At 48.6% G+C, this 23,600-nt stretch overlaps 1 protein-coding gene across 3 annotated transcripts in view; it reads right to left on the bottom strand.

The window, feature by feature from the left end:
- Positions 1-2,920: 2,920 nt before the first annotated feature.
- The window catches only part of casz1 (castor zinc finger 1), a 202,941-nt gene continuing 182,261 nt past the window's right edge, over positions 2,921-23,600 (bottom strand). For 2 of the 3 annotated variants that reach the window (XM_080014895.1, XM_080014894.1), the window contains 13 exons: positions 22,374-22,594; positions 21,381-22,246; positions 17,314-17,449; positions 16,655-16,718; positions 15,438-15,601; positions 15,057-15,179; positions 14,399-14,719; positions 14,113-14,311; positions 13,000-13,171; positions 10,183-10,331; positions 9,063-9,270; positions 7,964-8,257; positions 2,921-7,054 (listed from right to left, as the gene is read on the bottom strand). In XM_080014895.1, the coding sequence (XP_079871021.1) occupies positions 5,787-7,054; positions 7,964-8,257; positions 9,063-9,270; positions 10,183-10,331; positions 13,000-13,171; positions 14,113-14,311; positions 14,399-14,719; positions 15,057-15,179; positions 15,438-15,601; positions 16,655-16,718; positions 17,314-17,449; positions 21,381-22,246; positions 22,374-22,594 (4,185 nt within the window). In that variant the 3' untranslated portion in view covers positions 2,921-5,786. The remainder of the gene's footprint in view (positions 7,055-7,963; positions 8,258-9,062; positions 9,271-10,182; positions 10,332-12,999; positions 13,172-14,112; positions 14,312-14,398; positions 14,720-15,056; positions 15,180-15,437; positions 15,602-16,654; positions 16,719-17,313; positions 17,450-21,380; positions 22,247-22,373; positions 22,595-23,600) is intronic. The other variant, XM_080014896.1, reaches the window with a different exon arrangement.

Genomic DNA, 23,600 nt, shown 5'->3' with positions numbered 1-23,600 from the left:
TTGGAAACACGGAGGAACTGCACATCAAAATGTCCTCATGCACAATTTTGTTCGTTATGAACTCAACCCCCGGATCCTTTCCGGTCCGACTGGTTCGGCGAAAGAAAAAACGCCCAGACTGTTCTTAAAAACTGGAGGAATTTTCCAGCAATTACTTGCAAAGAACGCCTTGTTATCTTTCCCGTACATCACCGCGAATAAAAATATTCGAGAGATTTACACGCCTCCCCCGGAGAACGTCAAGTGTGTTTATGGAAAAATGCAACCGGACTGGAAGCAGAAAGCGCAGGTGTGGCCCCGAAAAAACAAAACAAAAAAAACACAAAAAAAACCCCGTCTCATTCAGAACGACCGAGCGTTCGGAGCGGCTGAGCGCCGTGAAACCCCCGAAAATAACATTGGATTTATGAATAGATTAAATCATCAGGTTAAGGTTAAAGTCAATATCCTTTCAAGCAACGGTTGCTAGGTAGAATTTAAACAACTTTTTTTCTCTCTTTCTCTCTCTCTCCATGTTTTGCTGTGGTTACATTTCTATGTGGAAAACAATCAAAGGCTCAGCGTCGCGGCTTTTTGTGTTTGATGGCTGTGACGCTGCCGTCTCCTTCCAGTTCCTCAGTCTTTCCTACGGCCCACCACTTTGACACCGATTATATCAGTGGAAAAAAACGGGCTTCACGAGGTCCCGACCGTGAGCTTGCGGCACGGGAAATCTACCCCCCCCCACCCCGCCACCCCCTGTTGGCCGACTTTTTTTATTTTAAGACCACAGCGTGTGCAACAATGCTCCCCGGTAAAACAAGACCACAATGCGTCCTCGCCCTGTATGGTGAACCGTAATCTCACGCTAATTACCCGAGGTTCCACTGAAACCCAATGTTTGGGTGCAGACGGAGCCGCATGAGGCCGAGCTGCGTGTCGCTGCAATAAGGTCTGGTTAATGCTAAATTGGCTGAATGTGTGTCCAATTCCGCCTTTCCTCAGGGGTGTCTCAGTGGCAACAGCTGCTACCAATGGCAAAGCCGCCTTTTCCTTTTTTCTCCTTTCTCCTTTCGCCGTGTGACCAAGGTCTTTCCAAAATAAGCCCCCCCCCCGTACGCATGCAGAAATAGACAAATGGAGATCTATCGCAAAGAGGAGGGAAATGCTTCATCCCCGCGACGTGCGGCCCGAGCCGAGGGGCCGGACGCGCCCGCCCGCGATGCTATCGCCGTCGCCGCCTCCGTCGCTCCCTTTTTTTCCTCCCCTTTCTTCTTCCTCCTCCTCCTCCTCCTCCTCCCCTTCCCTCCGTCCGCTCGCTCCGTGTCGTCTCGCCGCCGGCCCCCGTGGCGGCCCGGGCGGCGCGGTCAGTGTCGGGCGGCCGGCGCGGCGTCCATAAATCCCCGGGCGGCCGCCGCCCTCCCTGGACCGGGGGGGGGGGGGGGGCCGTGCAGCATGCATCTTCATCCCTCCGCGCCCACCGTCACCGGCCACCTGCTTTCTCTCCGTTCTTCCCACCCCTCCCTCCCCGCTCCCTCCCTTCCTCCCTCGCTTTGTGAACTCAATAAATGCTGCCATTAAGCAGCGCTTCATCTGTTTGGGCCCTAATCTGCCTTATAGGCGTCATGCGACCACATATGCAGCACACACCTGTCGTGTGTGTGTGTGTTTGTGTGTTCCCAGGCCCGATTGTTCCCCCACACGCACACACACACGCACACACACACAACCTGTTCTTGGCATGTCAACCCGGGACGCCCGCGCTGGCGTGTGCGCACACACACTTGCTTGCGTGTTGGGGCGGCGGCGGCGGTGGTGGTGGTGGCGGTGGCGGTGGTGGTGGTGGTGGTGGTGGTGGTGGTGGGGGTTTCATTCAACAGTTTAGTAAGGAGCGTGAAGAAAGTTTCGCATGCGACACTTGTACAGCCACGGTTGGGGTCGTGGGACCTCAAAAGACATCAGCGCCCAAACAGGTTTTTTTGTTGTTTGTTTTTTTTTTTTTACTAAGTATGTTTTTATTTCATTAAGTAAAAAGCTCAAATCCTTTTTTATTTTTTATTTTATTTGTTATTTCTTTTTGCATTTAACATGCAGGGACAAAGGGGAAACATAAATATAGCACAGTACAGATGAACAGCACTGTATCCCAGTGGAAAGACGCAATATGTACAGTTGTTCTAACAGCTAACCCTAATGCAAGGAAGTGGAGAATTTTTTTTTTTTTTTTCAAATTTTTCGCTTGACGGTCGAGTTTTCATAGAAAATGTTCTAATTTCCCAACGTAAAGATGGCTTTTAGTCCATTAAGTGCAATATCTTACAAACAAAAATCCAAAAGACAACAGAGGTTCACGTGTGCGTCCACATCTCTCTTTATATTTCCCCTCCACTCTTCTTTACCATCATTTTCCTCCCTTAATTAAAACGGCAAAACAATCTGTCGTTTCAGCAGCAGCCTATGCAGGATTTGGAGGTCGCTTCCGTCTGGTTTTTGTGTAATATAATTTTCCATGTTTATTCTTTTTTTTATTTATTTTTTTTTTCCCCCTGCTAGATTATATACAGGATGCCAGCTGGCTGACAGATGGTGATGCCTTCACCCGTCTTTTTTTTTTTTTTTCCCCCCTATTTATTTATTTATTTATTTTATTTAAAGAAACATCACAAGGAAGGGAAGAATCAGGAGGAGGAAGGACAGGAGCAGCTGTAGACTGTGGGTGGAGGAGGTGGGGCGGGGGGAGGTGGCCGCTGGGTGACACTGAGGCGGTGCGAGGAGGAATCAAGTCGGGGGGGGGGGGGGGGGTGAAAAAGTCTTCTGTTACTATTGGATGTGAAACGGGAGCCATCTTGTTAGCGGCGGCGGCAGGCCCCGGTCGCGGCTCCAAGCCCCCGGAAAACAATAAATATTGTTGGTTCCTCTGATGATTTGCATCAAACTCGGGAAGAAAAACACTTAATCGGGGACCGGGGGGGAGGAGGAGGGCGGAGGAGGGGGGAGGAGGAGGGCGGAGGAGGGGGATGTGAATTATGAAATTGAAGCCCCCCGAACGGCTCAGATTGGCCGGAACAGTTGTAATAGTACGAGGTCGGTGTGATTACAGTGCTGTGTGTGTCTCTCTGAGTGAAAGAAACCAGACACACACACACATACACACACACACACACACACACACACACACACACACACACACACACACACACACACACACACCCTTCTTTCAGCAGTGTGAGGGAGAGAGAGAGACACCACCGCTGTGAACCACACCAGTCCTCCTCCTCCTAAAGCACTACTAAGCACTACATCTGTGTCGTTATAATAATTAGAATTTCTTTATTTCAACTTTTTACAAATCCTGCTATTTTTTTTTTTACACACACACACACACACACACACATACACTCTCTCTCTCTGTCTCTCTCTCTCTCGCTCCCTCTCTCACACACACACACACACACACACGCACGCACGCGCACACACACACACAGGGATAAACAGTGTTCAAGTGCACGGCGTCTCCCGGGCCGAGCGCTATACCAACAACGTATCGTGAAACAAAACAGATTGTTGCAGTGCCTTGCAAGCGAGTCCGGGGAGACGACGCCAGGCATGCCCACAGCACGCTTACCACAGCACACTAAATATAAACCAAGAATTTTAATTAATGATAAAAAGCACGCGCACACAAAATGACAAACAAAATATGAATAAACCAAGTCGTTAAATAAATCAGGAAACATCCGTGAATAAATTCAAATCAGCGTAAATTTAGTATGAGCTTCGACCTTGTTGGAAAAGTATTTAAGGAATTTGTGGAACTGCCAAATTCATGCTGCAGGATCGGGACCCGTCCAGGATTTTCTTTCGTTTTTTTATTTATTTTTTTATTTAAATTATATATTTAAATACAAAGGTCACACACAAGCAAACTATGGTGAGGCTATTTCAATTTTTTAACTTTTTATTATTCATTTCTCCTTTTTTACGGTTTTCTTTTTAAAGGAAGCTGTTCATCAAAGAGCATTTTGATCATATATTTTTTTTGTTTGTTTTTTTTTTTTACAGAGGAAAATACTGTACAACCTTTTTTTTTCTTTTTTTTTTTTCTCAAAACAGTATCTGGAGGAATATCATCTATACACATTATTCCCTAGAGGACGATGATTCTTTTCCAATGCCGAGTTCAGGAGATCATCGCATCGCCCGTTCCTCCGTCTTACACATTCGGTCGTTCGATACCAAAGGGTGGATTTGACCATTTTGTAATTTAGGACTACAGTATCTGAGCGTTGCCTCGATCTTTTCAAGGATTTGTCTGAATCACAGTTTGTTTTAGTGTTTCTCTCGTGAGGGCGCTGCCACAGCTCCGGCAAAGCCCACCTGTTCGCGTTTTAAAAACCGTCCAATCACAGAAGTAAAATGAAAACCAGTCTTTTAAATAAATCACAGAATGACAGTTCTTCGTCACACTAACATCTATTTGTGCATCAAAGCAAAAAGTAAAACTAAAACAACATCTTAAAGCAAATTCCCTGTTAAAAGATAAATGTCATATTTTTTTCTTTCAGAAGGTAAAAATGAACCTAAAAAGTGCAATAACACCCTAAAAAAAAAAAAATCTTTTTTTTTTTTTTTTTTTCATTGGAAGGTCACATAAATATTAAATAAAAACTGTTACAGGAGCTTCAACCACAGCCATAGTGAATGGAAAAACAAAAATGCCGCTGAGACATCATTTTTTTTTCGGTCTGTACAATTTAAACACACTCCCTCGCCCTGCATCTGAGTGATCGCTTCCTCTGCTCGTTCTGACCCCAAGGGGAGGGGCGCACGACCGCGCCCGCCTTAAAAAAAAAACAACAACAACAAAAAGAAAAAATAACGATATGCTTCCGACCCAAAGCCCCGACATATAACGAAATTAATATGAATATGCAGCAATGCAAACGGTAACAAAAATATCTGTAATTAAATATGTTTCAGCGTCTTATCGTCGTCGCCGTAATCGTCAGCTAATGTAAAAAGTGCACGATCCATACACACACCCGATTCCTCCACGGGTGGAGCTGGAGGAAAAGGGAGGTGGTGGTGGTGGTGGTGGTGGTGGGTGTGGGGGAGGTTGTTAGAAAAGCCGGACTTTGGGAGAAGCTCAGCCACTGGTCAGGAAGTTCCACGTCGTAAAGAAAAAAAACAAAAACAAAAAAACGGGAGAGAGACGGGCCTGTGCCAATGCAGTGTAAACCCTCATTCTCAATGGATCAGAATAATAATAATAATAATAATATATTTCAGCACATTCTGTTTCCCACCTCAGTGATTTACTTCCCTTTTCAAATTTAGCGAACTGGGGCGTGGCAGTTCGTGTCGACTGCGACTTGCGACTTCCTTTTGTATATTAACGTCCACACACACACATACACACTTACATATATAGTTATATAGAGAGATTTGTTTTTGTTTTTGTTAATATTTTTTTTCCACACACAAAAAAGTGAAAACAAAAAGAGTAAAATAAATTAAAGTCAAACATGCACGCACACAAAAAGACTGATGTAGTAGTAAAATGTATACATTGCTGCCCGTGTTTAAAAGTGGGCCTAATTCTTTGCGTCTCCATTCATTTTTTTTTAATGCATAATTGAATTAATAATGTTGGTCATCTTGTAAACATCATATTAAATCATTTTTGGGCCGTCATGGTTCCACGTTGTACTTTTTTTTTTTCGTTGCTGTGGTGGTTTTCATCTTGAGGCCACATCGTTTCAGTTTGTTCATAGTTCGCATGTTTCATTTCTCTCCGTCCTGGAGCTTTAGGGGTCGTTCTCCTGCTTTTCCAGCCGGGAAGCGTCAGTGTGGTTCACGGAAGCGTCAAAACTCTCGCCATTGTCCTTCTCGCCGTCGGGCTCGGGCATCGAATCTTCGTACGAGTCAGTGTTGAGCTCCTCGTCGTCGTCGTCGTCGTCCTCGTCGTCCTCCTCCTCCGCGTTGGGCCCCTCCTCGGCAGAGAGGTCGTCCTCGGCGTCGCCAAACGTCCCCGTGCGGTCGTCCCGAGGAGCCAGCGGCACCAGGCCCAGCCGGGGCGCAGGGGCGGGGCTGGTGGCCATGGCCACGTCGCGGTGCATCTTCTTAGTGAGGTCCACCGAGTCGCCCAGGCCGAGGCCAACCGCGTTCTTAAGGAAGAAGAGGGAGCTGCCGGTGTCGGTGCACAGGTTGAGGGAGGAGTCCAGGCTGACGGAGGAGGGCTGGTACGCGTTGCCGTAGTCGGACGCCATGCCGCCCAGCGGGTAGAACATGGAGGTGGTGGTGTTGTTAGGGTTCCCGTGGAGGCTGCCGGCCGCGGGAGAAGGAAGACCCATGGAAGCGGGCGGGACCCCCGACATGCCTCCTACGCCCAGGTGGTGCGGCCCCTCCTGGTGGGGAGACACGGACGGCAGCTCGCCGCGCTCCTGCTTCTCGTGCTTGCGCTTGTGAGAGTCCATCTGCGACATGCCCACCACGGTGTGCTTGCACTCTGGGAAGGTGCAGTGGAAGTGCGAGCACTTGAGCTTGTACTTGCAGTCGGCGACCTCGCAGTCCACGCTGGAGCTGAACTGGCAGAAGCCGGCGGCGCTGATCACGTCTTGCTTGCCGTGGTGCTTGCGGTGGGCGGTCACCTTGGTGCTGTCCGTGCAGCGGAAGCCGCAGCGCAGGCAGTGGAAGTGGGTGCTGTTGCCTGAGAACTGGCAGTCCGGGAAGTTGCAGCTGAGTGAGGACTTGAAGCGCTTGAAGTCGTCCAGGACCAGGTTGTCCACGCGGTCGTGGTGCTGCGCGTGCTTGTACATGTGGGTGCGGCCGCAGAACTTGTAGCCGCAGTTCTCGCGCGTGCAGTGGTAGTGGGTGACCTTCAGCGAGAACTGGCAGCTCAGGTCCTTGCAGTTCTCGTACAGGTCGTAGCGGCGGAAGCCCTCCAGCATCATGCCCTCGTCCAGCATCTTACGCGACGAGGCCGTCTTGCGCCGCTTGCCGAATGGGGACATGTCCTCGATGATCCAGAAGCGCTTCTTGGCGCCGGTGGCCGTAGGGATGGAGATGGTGTTGCCTGAAGAGAGGAAGAAAACATGAAAAAAAAAACAACCAAAAAAACGAATCAATCACGGCACAGAAGCCACTCAACACCAGCAGTTCACGCGGCGAGTGTCTGGAACTGGGATGTGTGGTCTTACTCAACCAGAAGAGGCTTTCAGCTGAGTAAGCACACAGAGCCCCAGAATGTTTTATTTGTTTAATTCCTAAATCCTACGTTGATTACAGAGCGGTGGTGGGTGTGTGTGTGTGTGTGTGTGTGTGTGTGTGTGTGTGTGTGTGTGTGTGTGTGTGTGAGGAGGCGGGTGTAAGTGATTGACTTTTCCGCTAAAAGGAACATGACACTTTTACAGGGTGTCTGCGGCCTCCGAACAGAGGCGGAGCTGCGGGTCTTAACCGGCCCTCTTATCTCCGTGTTGTTTTACGAGGGCGCCCACCTCGCGCGGCGCCCCGGGGTCGCCGCTAATGATGTGATCCCCGTTTTGCGCGGCGGCGAGCCTCGATAAAATTTGAGGCGTGATTAAGGCGAGAGGACGCCGACGCGGCCCCGCTAATGGACGCTAAACAAGGCCCGGGGCTCTTGACCGCAGGTGCTTTACTGACCGGTTCCTTAAAGTAGACACTAATTAAACACAACACAAAAACCTTAAATGCGATCGGACGCCAGGTAAGACGGATGCATTTCCCCCTTAAGCGGCAAGATTTGGGTTTCTTTGATGTGCATGCCTACCCTCCGAGTAGGCATGCACTTCACTTTGACCTTTCTGTGTGTGTTTTGTCATGTTTTGCATGCTGAGTCACTTTCACTCGCTCGTCTTTCCACAGTCGTCGGTGCAGAGAGAGACAGAATCACACACTTGAATTCTGCACCGGACTCAATTGAAAGTGACAGCTGCAGTGTTGGTTTTGTGCGGGAGATAAGTACCTGCAGCATCCTGCACTATAGGGACGTCATTTTTAACCGGAGACGGAGTGGCAATGATGGGGCTGAAAGCTGGTGTGTTGGTTGGCATGACAACACTCCTAGTGGCTCCCAGAGAGGTGCTGAGCAGAGAGTATGACAGACAGGATGGAGACAGGAGGTATGGGAGTGAGGGAAGAGGAGGGCGGAGGAGAGCGGGAGGGAGGGATGGGGCCTGGAGGCCAGGCTGCAGAGCAGGAGGAGGAGCGTTTTGGGGAGCAGGAGTGTCAGCGGGGGTGGAGGGAGCAGAGGTGGTGACTGGAGACACCAGATAATACACACACACACACACACATACACACAGAGAAATGCACACACACACACACACACACACACACACACACACACACACACACACACACACACACACACACACACACACACACACACACACACACACAGGGATGGGGGGTAAAAAGGGAAAAGATAAGAGAATGATACAAAATTAAGCCTAAGACAAGTAACCCAAACACCAGCCGAAGCAACAACAATGAGAGTAGTGCGTCATATCGGCAACAAATGGAGAAATGTGAAACCATACGAGTGGTGGCGGGCTCAGTTTTGGAAAAAACTAAAAAATAATCAAAAAGCAGAGAAGCATGTGCGTCTTCAAGTCTAGAGACAGAAAGATTTCAGCCCTTTGATTTAAAGAGCAAGATGCTCACGTGCTGCAAACAGACTTTTCTTTTTAAAGTGAGGCTGCCATACACGGACAAAAGGAAATATACTAAAAATATTCTGTTTATTAATGAAATGACGGAATGACCGGGACATGTGAAAAGGCAGTTCAGGACCCCAAACAGAGGAGTGCACTGTGATGTGCGATCTAGCATTAGTGTTATGCACAATAATATTTATTGTAATATTTTACTCAGTTGTGCGCCGGATCAAAAAATATCGGAAACTCTCTGAAATGGTATGGCTCTATGAGGTATGATCAGGGGAAAAAAAAATCATGTTTTGCTTCCACAATAGATTCTTAGAATTAAAGTCCCATCCTCCTGAACACATTTCAAGGACTATTTCATGGCATAATCAGGACTAGACCCGGTTACACACTCACCTGCTGGGGAGCCCTCATTGCCCACGGGGGTGCTGGCACAGCTGCGGTCCTGGTTGGAGGACTCTGAGGAGAGTCCCAGGGGGCTTCCTCCTCCGCCCATGTAGTCCATGTAGTCGTCGGTCTCGTCCATCACCCCGGAGAAGCTGGAGTTCATGCTGGGTCCCGAGACCTGCTGCATGTCGTCGGCCCTCTGGTCGAGGGACATCACCTAGAACGGCAGATGTCATGTAAGTTATATATTTATGTATATGTATAAATGTATATATATATATAAATATGTATATATGTACGTAAATATTTACAGTATGTATATATGTATATTTATATGTATGTATGTATGTATATGTATGTGTGCGTGTGTGTGTGTCTATGTATGTATATATATATATATATATATATATATATATATATATATATATATATATATATAATATTTTGTGTATAAATATATATATATACAATATTGTGTGCATACATATTTATATATATATATAGTATACAGTACAGGTAAATGTCGTCTGGAGAGAAAAAAATGCAAGCATGCCTGTTCCACATGCCATTAAAGTGTGGGCAGCTGGGAGAAGACCAAGATATTTAAGCTCTAAAAGACCAACATTCCTCAAGAATTAACATGCAAATAACGCTGCAGACCATTCACACATCTACATTCTGTACATTCTGTCGCAGTTATGGCATGAGGACACAAAGGTTTCCTCAAGCAAGTTCATCCACAATCGAAACATAACTGCATCTGTCTGTCTACCTCTCATCTATTTATCTGTCTACCACTTATCTGTCTATCTATTGGTCTGTATGTTTATCTACCTCTCAACTGTCTGTCTGTCTACAGAATATAAATATCTATATATATATATAGATATATATATATATTTTTTCTTTTAAAGGAAAGACAAGGTGACATAAAGAGAGGGAGGAAGTGTACTTTGGGGATGGCACTCTAACAGTTAACACTTTAAATAACCAGTAATAGGGCGTGCAAGGAACTGGTCTTTGTGTACTAAAGTCAAAACCTGTTTTCTGGGTTTCACGAAAACTTTTCAGCCAGTTTGAGGTCACCGGCCTCTTTTAAAGCGACAGGATGTGAGCCGCGTGTTGGTACCTGGGACGGAACCCGGTCGAAGTTCTTTCCCAGCATCCTCCTCATGTGCTTGCGGGCGTGCGAGGTCATCTGGTGCTTGAGGAGAAAGGAGAACTGGCAGCCCTCCCTGATGCAGTGGAAGTGGCTGTTCAGTTGGTTGTACTTGCAGCCTGGAACAGAGCGGAATGGAGGGTTAAAATACGAAATAAAAAAAACCCATGTTGAAGTACTGCTGCGTGTGCAGATCTTAGAAGGGGCAGGTGCTCAAAGATTAAAATGATTATTATTATTATTATTATTATTATTATTGAACAAAAACATATGGCTTTGGACAACAATTCAATTTTTTTTGTTTGATAATGCATGTCTACAGAGTTTAACGATTCATTAACGATAGGGCTGTCTTCTTTTTTTGCCTGATACATACATTGATACATACAGTATATAAATACATACTTACATACATACGTACATACATACAGTATGTACATCCATATGCCACAGACCCCATTTGATCAGATTCTCTGGGGTCCAGAATAATCATTTTAACTCTGAATCATTTTGCTGGGAACCCGCTGGAACCTCTTTTGGCAAAATATTTATTGGCGCTCCTGCATCTACATGTAGCTCTCCATAGTGTTTTGGGGGAGAAACTCAAACTTGATTACACAGAAGTTTCCTGAGAACAGCCTGGGGTTCGGCTCGGTGTGGTACAGTAAGCTGGTGCATTGTGAGCACTGAATCATGGTTTTGAATCCAGATTTCCAAACATCCAACCAAAGTTGTTGTTGTTGTTGTTGTTGTTGAGTTCCTGATTGGAGTGGAAAGGTTATTGAGTAGTATGATCAAGATGAGCAGAGCGTCAGCCTGCAAGGTGGACACGTTTGTGAGGTTATCTTCAGTAGTGCCAGTGAAGATCATCACCGAGCAGTGAGAACCCGGCGTGGTGTGACCGGGTCAGACGCTGCTGTCACAGGTTCGAGTCCTGAACTTTCCATCCACGTCACCGCTGAGGTTCCTTTAATCAGATAATCGGAGGAGGAGCCCCATGACTGCCCCATGTTTAATAAGAAAAATATCCAGAATCTATAGACATACATTGTCAAACAAAAAACTAGCACAACAGCAATTGTTGTTTAAAGCCACTTAGAACCTTGTCATTGCTGTGATAGTTCACTTTGCAATTCACACATTTAGCATAAGTTGTCGTTAAAGAACCCATAGACTGTTATTATGAATGCATCAACCTGTATAATGTTTTTAAATATTCAAAATAAAATAAAAATGTCTTGCTTTGCAAATACTTTTTATGAAAGCATATGAAATATCTTCATCCCCAGAATAACATATCAATATCGAGGTATTTGTCCAAAATTATGTTGATATTTAATATCAACATATTTGTCCCTGTGCCCCAGCCCTGCGTTGAATCCTGTTGTCACAAAGGAATGGAACCGCTCATTTCGCCGTCGCACGTCGGATTGATCTCTCCCCCTTCCCGGTGGAAACAGTGTTATTATGTGTGCGGAGGTGAAAGAAAGCTGCGGTTGGCCGGTGACATGTGGACACGGCCGGGACAAAGGACGGATCGGGTTTCCTGGCGTTTGGGAGCGTACGTGCGCGGTGCGGAGAATATTAGATCCCTCCAGTGTCACACTGAGCCAGTCTGGGCTGCTGCGGACAAACCTGTGGAGCTCTTTTATTACACTGACATGCTTTATTCAATTAGGAATTTACATAAATAAATTCTCATTTTCCATGGGTCCAATAATGCACACACCCCTGCAAACCAAAGCAAATATATAATTATTACCATATTAAATTCATTTTTCAAAATCTCCACATTGTCATATCCCCCCCACTCCTCTCTATGGTATAGCTGTCTGTTTTTATAATCTTTCGCTCTTTTCTCATGTTTAGGCCGCTGTAGCTCTAATTGCTTTATGATTTCAAATTAAATGAATGTTTTTTTGCCGGTTAATCAAATACCATTATATAAAAACAGGCAGGAATAATTGAAAGCGTAGCATGCTGGGCAGGTGCAAGCATGTCAGTAACCATGGCACCCAGCGAAGGGCACAACACGTCCGTGTCATCAAATACCTTTTGTACACAATGTTTTAAACACGCGAAGTTGAGCAAATAACAGTAACCCCTGGCACACGCAGGGCCCTTTGTGAGGCGGAAACCAGGTAACATCAGCCGCCACGCTCAGTTTGATGTTGCTGCCATGGATACTGGCGACCCATCAATTCTTTATGACTGGAGAGCCGGCGGTGGTAATCCTTTCTGCTTTTTTTTTTCCACGGCCTAAACAATACAGCTGGCAGATCAGGCTGGGGACAAAAAACAGCTGTTTAGGGCCTGTTTTTGTTTGCTTTGTGTGCGGGTTCTGTGTAACTGCCTGGGAAAAAAAAAAAAAAAAAAAAAGATCACTTAATTCATTTCTGTGATGGTGGCTGTGAGGCGCAGCTTCACAACATAAACAGGCTCAACCAGACAAGCCGGATAATTAACAAACACAAACCTAATTGCTAATTTCTGACGGGGGCAAAAGGAGGAAGACAACAACGCGGTTATGATTGCCCCCTTTTTACATTATTGTTCATATAGTGCAGCCGGGAGTGGCGGCGGGGCGCGAGGAGCCACGGCGCCATATGCAAAATATCAAAACAAAAGGTGCGAGCCACGCGCGCTTCGTGCCACGGGAGGCGCTCCGCTGGCGAGGGGCTCTGGAGCACGTCTCCTCACCACGGCAGACAATCTGCGGCGATCAGAGGGAGGTGCAGGAGGAGGAGGAGGAGGAGGAGGAGGAGGCGCAGCGCGAGGAGCACTCACCCAGACGGCCGCACTCCTCCCTCTTGGTGAAGTACTTGAAGCCGTTGGCGGCACGACGCTCCGCCTTCTCGTGCTTCTTGACGTGCCAGGGCAGCTTGGTGGTGATGTTGGTGACGAAGAAGCAGCCGGGACGCAGACAGTGGTAGTGGCCCCTCATCCTGAACTCACAGTGCTGAGAAGATAAGATAAGATAAGATAAGAAAATAATGTATTGATCCCCGGGGGGGGAATTCCAAATGAGTTGATTAAAATGGGTTTTCAGGTCTAAGAATACCCACATCCCTGAGGCTGCTTTATTTCTGTGAGGGTTCCTGCATAATAATAATAATAATAATAATAATAATAATAATATTTTTTTGTATCACTTTCTTGACAATTTTTCTGCTGTCAGACCTGAATTCCCCCCCGGGGATTAATATTATTATCAATAATAATAATAATAATAATAATAATAATAATAATAATAATAACAACACGGTATCTAATATTCTGCTTAGTTCTACCAAACTACCCCCCAGCTCTCTTTCCCAGCATGTCTGCACATCGCCATCTGTTTGTGAAACCCTGGTCCCGGAGGAACAGGCCAAATAAGATCTGCTCAGTTCAGGAGGTGGAGGCTGGGAAGGAGGGGGCGGCTGCAGACAGCGAGGGGGGGGAGCGGGCGGGGGGGCCCTTTTGTGAGAGCGGTGATTTTCGACACATTAATGAATTCATTTAAATGGTTCTCCAAATACAGCCCCGCGAGAGCAGGCGGGGGCTGCCATTTAGGTTTCATTTGCAAAGCATTCCCCTGATTTTTGCCCTATTCCAGACAGCCTTGTTTACTGTGCGGTTGACAATGATTTATTGGGTAATATCAGCTAAATTGGCCTTTTCTGAGGGGAGAACGCGGCAGTCAAAATGACATCATTGACATATAAACAGGCATTACAGCTGCGAGTCGACTGTCTTTTTCAGCCGAGATGGAGGACAGCGAGGAGTGATTGTAAAAGCCTTGAGTCAAATAACCTCAAATACCGCTCTAATAGATAGCATACTTCATGCTTAGAAAACTCTGGGGTGTGACAGTGGGTAATTCCACTCCTGAGGCTTTAAAACGTCCACGGCACCCACCTGGTTGGGGCACAGACACTGGAGGGAGTAGTAGGCAAACTGGTCTCGGACGTTGACCAGGTTGTTGTTGGGGTTGATGTGGTCCAAGCAGTGGGACTCGGCCTTGCCGGAGGTCTTGCAGACGTACTTGCAGTTCCCAAACAGACAATGGAAGTGGAACTTGTTGGAGTATTTACAGTCGGTTGCCAAACAGGGATCGCTGGAGGAGACACATAGTTTGGTTATGGTGGAAACAAAGTAAAACATGCCGGGGTCTTAATTAGGAGGAGTGGGAAGGCGCTCGTACTTCTCCTGGAACTGCAGGAAGCCGGGTTTGACCTGCGGCTTGGCGTTCTCCAGGGAGGTGGTGGCCAGAGCGGAGTTAGCGGGCAGGTTGGGCATGGAGGCCGGCATCTGAGCGATGCTGCCGGTCAGCTGCTTCCAGGCCAGCAAGGAGGGGGGCGGGGAGCCGTAGCCGCCGGTGGAGGTGAGGTTGGCCACGTCCATGGACGGGTTGTTGGCCATGGAGACGGGCGCGGCCGGCTGCAGGGGGGCGCCTTCGCTCGATTCCTTGGCCTGGTTGAAAGAGGGCTCTGACTTCACCTTCAGGGTGGCTCTGAGGTGGAAACTGACGACAAAGAAACAATGAAAATATTCAGTTATGTGTTGGATTAAAGTGGCAATTAGTGGTATACATTTTTTAAAGCGTTCCATAATTTATACTTTTGGCAAACAGGCAAGAACTGAAAGGCCTCCCCGGTGAATTTGAAAAACGTAGCTATTTGTGGATATGGATGAACGTCGCCATTTTAAATGGAATTCTGGGACTTGTGGTCCAATCCAGCCGACGCACATGATCTTATGGATTTCCAACTTTAATATAGAACCCTACATCTGTGTGATATAGAGTTGTACCAGTTTTTACGCGGTAAATAAGGGCCATTTTGCAGTAGTCAGATGCTTACTTGGCGTGTTTAACGGCCCCGTCCACGGTGCTGAAGAGCGCCCCACAGTCCTCCACCAGGCAGTGGAAGTGCACCTTCTGCAGGAAGTCGCACTGAGCCTCGCAGAAGTCGTCCGTGTCGAACCTGAACGGAGAGTCGTAAAACACGGTGAAAGCGATGCCTGATCCGCTCGAATACACAGATAAATCTTGCGAGGACGATTGCTAAAAATAAACCTGTGTGTCAGCAAACGGTTGTTGTAGCAACATGCCAGATCCTCCTCCACCTCAGCATAGTGTGTATCCCTTTCACAATATTTAGGCAGCATTTTCTCAGAGGCAATTTTCCTTTTCAAACGGCTAAAGAGCCCCGACTAACTCGAGCCGCGTCGCTGTTTAGTACCTGCGAAGATACGTCCTCCAGATCTCAGCGGGTTTCTCCGGCTGAGGCCTCTTCATGACTCTGCTCAGATACTGCGCTGCCTCCGAGGTGTCGGGGCCCTGGCCGCCCTCCGGCTCCGTCTTCAGATTCATGGCGTTAAAGAGGGCGGGATTCACCTGCGACATCTGCACAATACACAGCCCATGAAGCACCATGTGCATGCACCCAGACATTTGTGAGCACACAAGCCCGCGCCGAGACACCGATACACACACACACACACACACACACACCGGCGGGTACGGATTTGGCAAGGCCGAAGCGAAATAGCTCTCTCGCCAGGTTTACAAACAGCCGTGATTTCGCTTGAGCGGAGGCCAAAAAATGTGTGCCAAAGCATCCTGCGGGAGCGGCGGCACGCTCCTTTATGATGTGACGTGGTGGCTTGGAACGCAACCCCAAAAGGCTGACACGACGGGCAGAGCTGTAGGACAATGGGTCATCAAGCCCTCCTCCTGTCAGGGTTCAGCGGCTGCTTTGTGGACTGTGACTCATGAACGTACACTTCTCCCAGACGAGGAGCGAGGGAGGGAGGGGGAGCGCGACTCTCCTCCTCTCCTCCTCCCTCTGGCGAGCCAGAGGGAAAAAAAAAAAAAAAAAGTATAAAACCCCACGCAGACTGATCTGTCATTAAATCATCAAGGTAATGGAAACCACCCGCTACATCTGTATCAGCCAGAGAAGATCTATGATTAACACAATGTCCACTTTAATCTCCACAAAAACACACGGGCGTTTAGATGTAGCTCCACTGACGTTAAGACTTAGTCAACAAAAAAAAAAAAAGATGACGTTGATGGCTTCCCTTTTTCTCCCCTCTGACTTTTTAATCAAATAATTTACAAACTCCATTAATAAATATTTATTTATATATATATATATATATATATATATATATTTACAGGGAGAGTGAGATCGGGTGGGGGGGATGGATGTCGAGTTAGAAAGAGCTCATCAAAAAACAAACAACTCTATATATCTGGCAAGGCAACCAGCTCCTGCTTCATTATATTAATTTGTGAGAGGTGCGGTGAAAATTACACCATATGAAAAATGGCTGGAAAATTTAAATGATACAAACTCATCTTATTAGCGGTGAAACATTAAAAAACAAACAGGCCCCTCCGCGGCCCGCTAATTTGTCTTGGGATGAAAAGCGTTTGATGGATGGATCTTACCTTATTCATAAGCGAGGATAAAAGAGATGTATTCCCCGGTACAGCGTGTCCGTTTGATTCATTACTGGAACAAGGAAAATGAACAATGTTTAGTCAAGATTTGCATGAGAACAGTAAATATTACTATTTATCACGCAAGGTGTGCATGTATAATGAGGGGGAGAAACGCCGCCTGCTCCGCAAATCCGAGCGCCACGAGTCGGGGGTGCAGATCCCGGCTGAAGGTTTGTGCAAAACCCCCTTCTCGCCAAAGAATAAGTGTTAATTACCGGGCGAATTCAGATATCAGTTGTACGCACTGCGCATGTCAAAGACGGAGGAATGAATGGCCGCAGGAACGCAGGCGCGGAAAAAAGCGGGATTCGTCCCAAAAATGTGTGCTCCATCCACGGGTTTTCATGGGTTTGCCTTGTTGGATAATTGATTTTTCGATTTTTCGGTTCACTAAATGTCGGAATCGCAATTCGCTAATTCAGTAAAGTAATGCCATTCTCCGAACCTCATCGATGGTTCAAGTTGTTCTCATCGATGCTCATAACCTCCACATCCTTGACGATTACAATCTCAAATATTTCTCCAGCATGAATATCTCATATCTCCGTCATCCCCCATACGAGGCATCCTAAAATGTCCTATTTGGGTTGAGTTAGGCGGCGCACCTGTGGTCCTTCTTGCTCAGGTCCAGGCTGTGCTCCTGCATGGAGTCCTGCGAGGCCCCGGACATGGCGTCCGCCGGCTCCTGCTTCACTTGAACCAGACTGAACCGGCTCGCCGAGGACGCCTGCTGCTCGCTCCCTGAGGACCCAGCCCAGGCGACGGGGAGAAAACAAAGTTATTGTTGGTCAGCGTTATTACCCCGTGACAAGATCCAATCTGACTTCTGTCCCCCCCCCCCCCCCAAAAAAATAAAATACTTGGAGTGATAATTATTGCGGAATTATGTCAGGCCGTCAGGCCTTTTAAATGGGGATTGAGCGGTGGGAGATATGAGGGAAAAAAACTCATTTTTCTGCAGCACTTGTCACAACTCATTTGCCGGGCCGCCTCGTAACTGGTCATTAAGTGAGATGCTAATGCTGAGGGAAAGTGGCAGTCCCCCGCCCCCCCCACCTCCGCCCCGGCCCCTTCTTCCCCGGCTCCTCGTTGGCCTGACAACGGACGGCAGCTCGTGCCACTGAGCGTGCCCACGAGGAGAGAGCGGCGTTTGGGTTTTTTTTTTTACGTCGGTCAGATTGGAGCTGACAGCCAATCAGATCGGTTCAAATAGTGTGACCTCTTGATCGCATTCCACACCAAATAGGTATTCAGCGGGTTAAATTAAATAAATAAATGGGGGGAGGGGGGAGAGAGGGGGTAAAGTAAATGCTGGAAGGAAGGTGAATCCACCCCCCCGCCCCCCTCCAGGACCCCAAACCTCAATCCCCAAGTGATTGAAATATTAATTTGCCCTGAGGCTGTAGAGAGAAAGCTGGGGGTTTTGGGAGACAGTAAGTGGTGTTTTATTAATAAAACAAAAAAATAAAAAAAAAAAAGGTGGAGGCAGGAAGGGCGGTGGGGGTGGGTAGGGGTGGAGGACTGCCGGCGCAAACCTCTCATACGCGAGTGCATCAGCGGGCCGCGATTGGTTTGGTTCAGTGGCCGGGATTTGTTGTTTTTGGGAAACGGGGGTGATGGTGGTGGTGGTGCTGAGGGATTGTGACAGACAAGGTCACGGGCAACCAAGTGTGCGCCCTTGGCCCTGGCGAGCCCGGCGAGCCCCCCCCCCCCCCCCCCCCCCCTCGCCGAGGAGGTTCAGACCCAGACCAGCCTACGTAGGGGGGATGTGGCTGAAACAAGATGACCCAGAGACATATCAGGCCCAACAGGAGCGGAAAAGGCGGTCTTGGGCGTTGTCAGCTGAAAGCGAAGGAAGATGGCGACGCGTCAGTGTCAGTGTCGGTTTAGTCTGACAATGGCGGAGGAGTGGGGGGGGGAGTGGGGGGTTAAGGCAAGGGGAAGTCACGCAGTTTCGTGCCTTTCTGGAGGTCACCGGGTGCTTACTGGGCTTTTGTCACCAAATAAAGCGGCCAGACACATGCCCGCCTTGTCATCGGCTATCACGTCGCTCGTCGCGCCAAGAGCGGCCCCTCGCCGGACGGCCCCACGCGCGGTCGCCACGGAGGCACGACGGGGGCAGGCTGCCGTTACCCCTGAGGTTCTCAATGCGGACCCCCGGGGGTCCTTCAAGAGGTTCCTGGGGGTCCCCGGCAAACTGATTAATAGTTAATCCTGTGTTTCACGAGGAACGTCGTCCCCTCTTACTCCTAAAAAGCTCTGATGTGACGTATTTGTGTAGAAGGTTTAAAAGGCCGAGGCTGGGACGTACATTTGGTTTGGCTCCTACCGACAAAACGTGGCTCGGGACAAAAGCATCTTCGAGACGACCTCATACCCCCGGTATCACCGCCGTACCGGCCGACTAGCATAGACAGGTCTGGAGGTCCGGGCCGAGAGGCTCCACGGCCTGGAAGGAGGCTCCAGGATACGGAAGAAAAAAAAAAAGGCCGAGAATCGGAATCGCTGCTCGGAGACACATGTGCTGCCGACATCTGTTGAGCCGCTGCACGGCGCAATCATTTATTCTACCCACTTCCTTAAGAGGGAGAACAAATGGGTTTGACTCAAAGCAGAGTCTTTCTGGAAATTATCCAGGAACAATGTCGCACCATGTTATTACTCTGGATAAGATATAGAGCTTGTAAAGATCATTTGTACTGTGTCTAATTAGTAAAACCTTTCAGATGCTCCACTCTCTGGGGGCGAAAAAAACCCCACTTGTGGGGGGTTGAATTAGGGTGGAAAACTAATAAAAGAAATGCTGTAAAAAATACTGAATGCAGAAAGAGCCAGAGGAATAAATAAAAAATATGAGTTAATCCTAACAGGGTGAAAGTTTCACAGCCCCCCTTCAGAACAAAAAAGAACACCTGACGATCTCCTTACACCGTTTCGACAGAGAAGCACGAAACCACGTGCTCTCTCCCCCTTTTAGCCCCCGACGTCATTTCTTTAAAGCAAATACGGAAGAAGAAAAAAAAAATCCAGAGAAGCGCTCCCCGTCAGAGGGAAGGGATGCGGCCCCCCCACCCCTCTCTCCCTGCCGGTGGGGAGAGGTGGAGGAGGAGGAGTGAGGAGAAGGCGGTGGCGGCGGCGGCGGCACCATCTGCGGAGGCCCCACCTCCACCAGGGCCCTACCAGTGGTTGGGGTACCTGCTGGAGGCCCAGAGGTGGAGCTCAGCTTGACAGCCCGGGCTCAGCGCCGCTCCCTGGAGCAGCTGCCCCGTCTGTCTCCCCGGGCCTGTCCTTCTGCAGGAACACCACCAGGCGCTGTAATCCTCCCCAGCCCCGGCATCCGGAGATGCTCCCCCGCTTTGCCCAATTTACAATCCGCACCCCACCTGCTTGGGCTTAGCGCCGAGCGTCCTGCCGCTACCGAGCGAGAGGGGAGAGCGCCCATCGGCGCATTATCAATTTATTACCTGAACTCCAGTTTCATTTTTCGGATGGTTTGCTCGGAGCAATGTGATAAACACAGACAAGCCAATTATCTGTAATATTTTTGTGAAGTGTGTCGCTCGACAGAAACTGCGGATTCTCTGTTTGCGGCTGACGAGCGGATTTCGAGAAGATCCCAATGTATGTGTGTGCGCCGGCAGGTGTGTGTGTGCGTGTGTGTGTGTGTGTGAGCCTGTGTGCTGTGATTGTCTCTCCGTGTGTTTCACTGAAACAGGAGACTCTTTCTCAGCTCTGGTGCGTTGAGTCATTTCTGCCTGAGCGATTTCTGTTTTTCATATCAGTTTGCATAGAGCAGAAGGGAGGAGAGAGAGAGAGCAAAGAAAAAAAAAAAACAGAAAACAAAACAACATTTTTCGTTCTCGCAATTTCTGAACTTAATTTCATTCCCCCTCCATTTGCTCGGAACGAGCGCAGGCTCAGATAAGAGACCAATGATGAGGAAACATGTACTGCTCAAACCCACCCCCCCGAGCCCCCCGCACCGAGGACAGTAAGAGACTTTTACAGGCTCCACTCTCCCCTGTCAGCGCATTTATCTCCGAATGGATTATGGGTATCTGACAAACGATCACCACAATAACAAGTCCAGAGCAGCGGACCCTGCCTCCAGAATGTCCCTCAAAGCCCGAAAGCGGCAGTTTTGCTCTCTCTCTCTCCCTCGCTCGCTCTGCACTGTGGGACAGTGATAGCGCTGACCTCCGGGTGCACTCTGTGGGCTCGGGCTTCACTAGAGCGAGCAAACACACACACACACACGCACGCACGCACGCACACACACACTCACACTCATGCACATGGCCCGTAAGTGCATATAAAAGGAGGATGCGGCTTCTAACATGTGGATGTGATTTACATGAACTCGTCCATTATTACTTTGAAAATCTTGGATCCATAAAAACGTTCCATCAAAAAAACAGCTTCTCTCATCCGCGGTGACAACTTGTTAATTTAGCAACTGCATTTAAAGAGATACTCCAGGTTTTTTTTTGTTTTTTTGAAGCTTCATTTCACTGGAGCTAGGCTGATCCCCTCTGCAGCCTTGCACTGTGCTCACACAGCTAGCGTGATTGACCTGGTCCAGAACGGACAAAAACCCAATTTCCCCCAACCTGGAGTATCCCTTTAGGTTCAACGGGGCAGTTCATAACCCTTGTGATGTGGAAGAACCAACCTCTGTCTGAGTTGTGGGAGGGCTTGAGAGCAGCGGCCGCCAGTCTGGCCATCATGGGCGATATCAGCCCTTTGCTAGCGGAGATCTTCTCCATGATGGGGGAGGTGGCGAAGGAGGTGGGTGTGGACGCCATGGCTCCGTCCGCGCCCGCTGTGGAGCAGCCCTGGGTCACCGTGTCGGTGGGCATGGAGTGGGCGGCGGAAGACACGGCCGAGATCAGGCTGGCGGCCGAGTGCGGGAGCTGCAGAGGCAGCCGCGGCATCAGGGGGAAGAAAGGGTTGGAAGCGGCCAAGGCGCTGTTGGTTAGAGCCAGGGCCACGGGCATGTTGCTGGGCAGGGCCTGGGACAGGAGGCTGGATATGCGCTGGCCCATGTTGGGCGGCGAGGGCGTGGGCTTCAGGGTGTGGCCGGACGGGGAGGAGGAGATGGCCGTGGTGGGCGGGGCCAGCAGGTGGGGCAAGGTGGTGGACTGCTGGGTGGTGGGTGAAGCGCTGAGGCTGGAGTTCTTGCTGCTGATGGCCGAGAAGTCCATCAGGTCGTCGTTACTCGACTCTTCCTGCTCTTCCTTCGGCAGCATGAAGGCGGAGGAGAGCCCGATGACCCCGGAGGAGCGGATGTGTCGGCGCTCGTGCTTGCGCTTGTGAGACGTCATCTGGCTGGTGGAGGTGAAGGTGAAGCCGCAGCCCGAGCGGATGCAGTGGAAGTGGTTGGTGGCCTTGCTGTACACGCAACCCTCGTACTTGCACTCCTCGTACTTGTAGAACTTCTTGAAGCCGTCCTTGGCGTAGGCATCGTCCTTGATGTGGTAGCTCTTGTGCTTCTCAATGTCACACTTGTTCTTGAAGGTGAATGTGCAGCCTGGGCGCCTAAGGAAGGCATGGAAAACAAAATATATTGGTTAGACGATTGGTAAGGGTTTCTACGGTATCACAGAGACGTCCGGTAATGTAATGATGGTGTTCAAACCGCTATTTGCATATTGTGCCTCCATACCTGCAGTGGAAGTGGGTGGTCTTTTGCCCATAGAACTGACACTCCACTGTCCCACAATCCTCGGTGGCCCGGAACCTCTGGAAGCCGTCATTGATCAGCTGGGCGTTCTTCTTGTGGAAGTTTTCATGGGTCATTACGTCAGATGTGCTGGTGTACACCTTGTTGCAGCCCACCTGCAGAGCAGAGATGTGCCTTGTAACTGGAAAATGAAATGTCTGGCCCTAGAGCAGACATGATAGTTTTAGTTTGGGTGTCTGGTGTAGAGACGCCATTTTATGAAAAGAAAAGAAAAAAAAAAATCAAGCTCTTTCAAGGGTTGTGATAACTGTCAGGTGGTGCTGAGAAATGCTCTCAGTGTGGTTAAACTACCGTTGGCGGCCTAGAAATGGAGGTCGCTGTTTTTCAACCTTTGGGTCATGGTTATGAGCTTCAGCTCTGGGAACATCAAAGCTACGAGCCTCAAGTTTGATGAGTCAAACCTTGGAAACGTGACTGAGACAAGTGAAGAGAGGAAGCTCTTCAATGAAGGTTACGCTCTGTGGTTGGAACCGACTTATATAAGAGGTGTAGGTGTAGTCAGGTGTTGACACGCAAGTCACTGTAACCCTGCCCTTTCTTCAAAACGAGTTAAAGGCTTTGGGGAAGCAGAGAGAGAGAGAAAGGGGGCAGTGAGTAACCACGGGACAATGATTGTCCTGTTCTTTAGTTTAAAATGTTCTGGTCGTCAGGGGGGGCCTTCGGAGGGTAGCAGAAGGAAAAACCAGCTAATGTTTGAATTAAAAGCAGCAATTGTATATCATCCCTGGCACTTTTCAGCCGCACAAACGGGGCAACTTCTCCATATTGAGTCAAACAATGAAGAAAATGCCCCTCTGTGTTTCTTTTCCCTTTAAATCAAAAGTGCCGATGCCGACATCTGCGGGTTCTCACGGTCTGTTAAAACAAGGTCTGAAACGTCTTAATAACAATTAGGCCTTGAGAGGGGTTTAAAGAAGAATATCTCTGGGGCCATCCTGCACTGGGCTACTGCCCGCGGGTAAGAAAGCTCTCGGCACAATGACACCTTGAAAATAAGCAGACGCAAAAATTAAACAAATCCGAAGGGGGAAATAATCTTCAACTGGCCGCTTGGTACTAAAAGATGAAAAATGTGTAGTTCATATAAACACCTAACCGAATTTTATCCATGCCAATTAAGGAGCGAGAGAGGGAATAAGTGGCGGTACG

Source organism: Zeus faber (genome assembly GCF_960531495.2).
Source record: "Zeus faber genome assembly, chromosome: 15".
NCBI lineage: Eukaryota > Metazoa > Chordata > Actinopteri > Zeiformes > Zeidae > Zeus > Zeus faber.
This window is presented reverse-complemented; position numbering and strand designations above follow the sequence as displayed.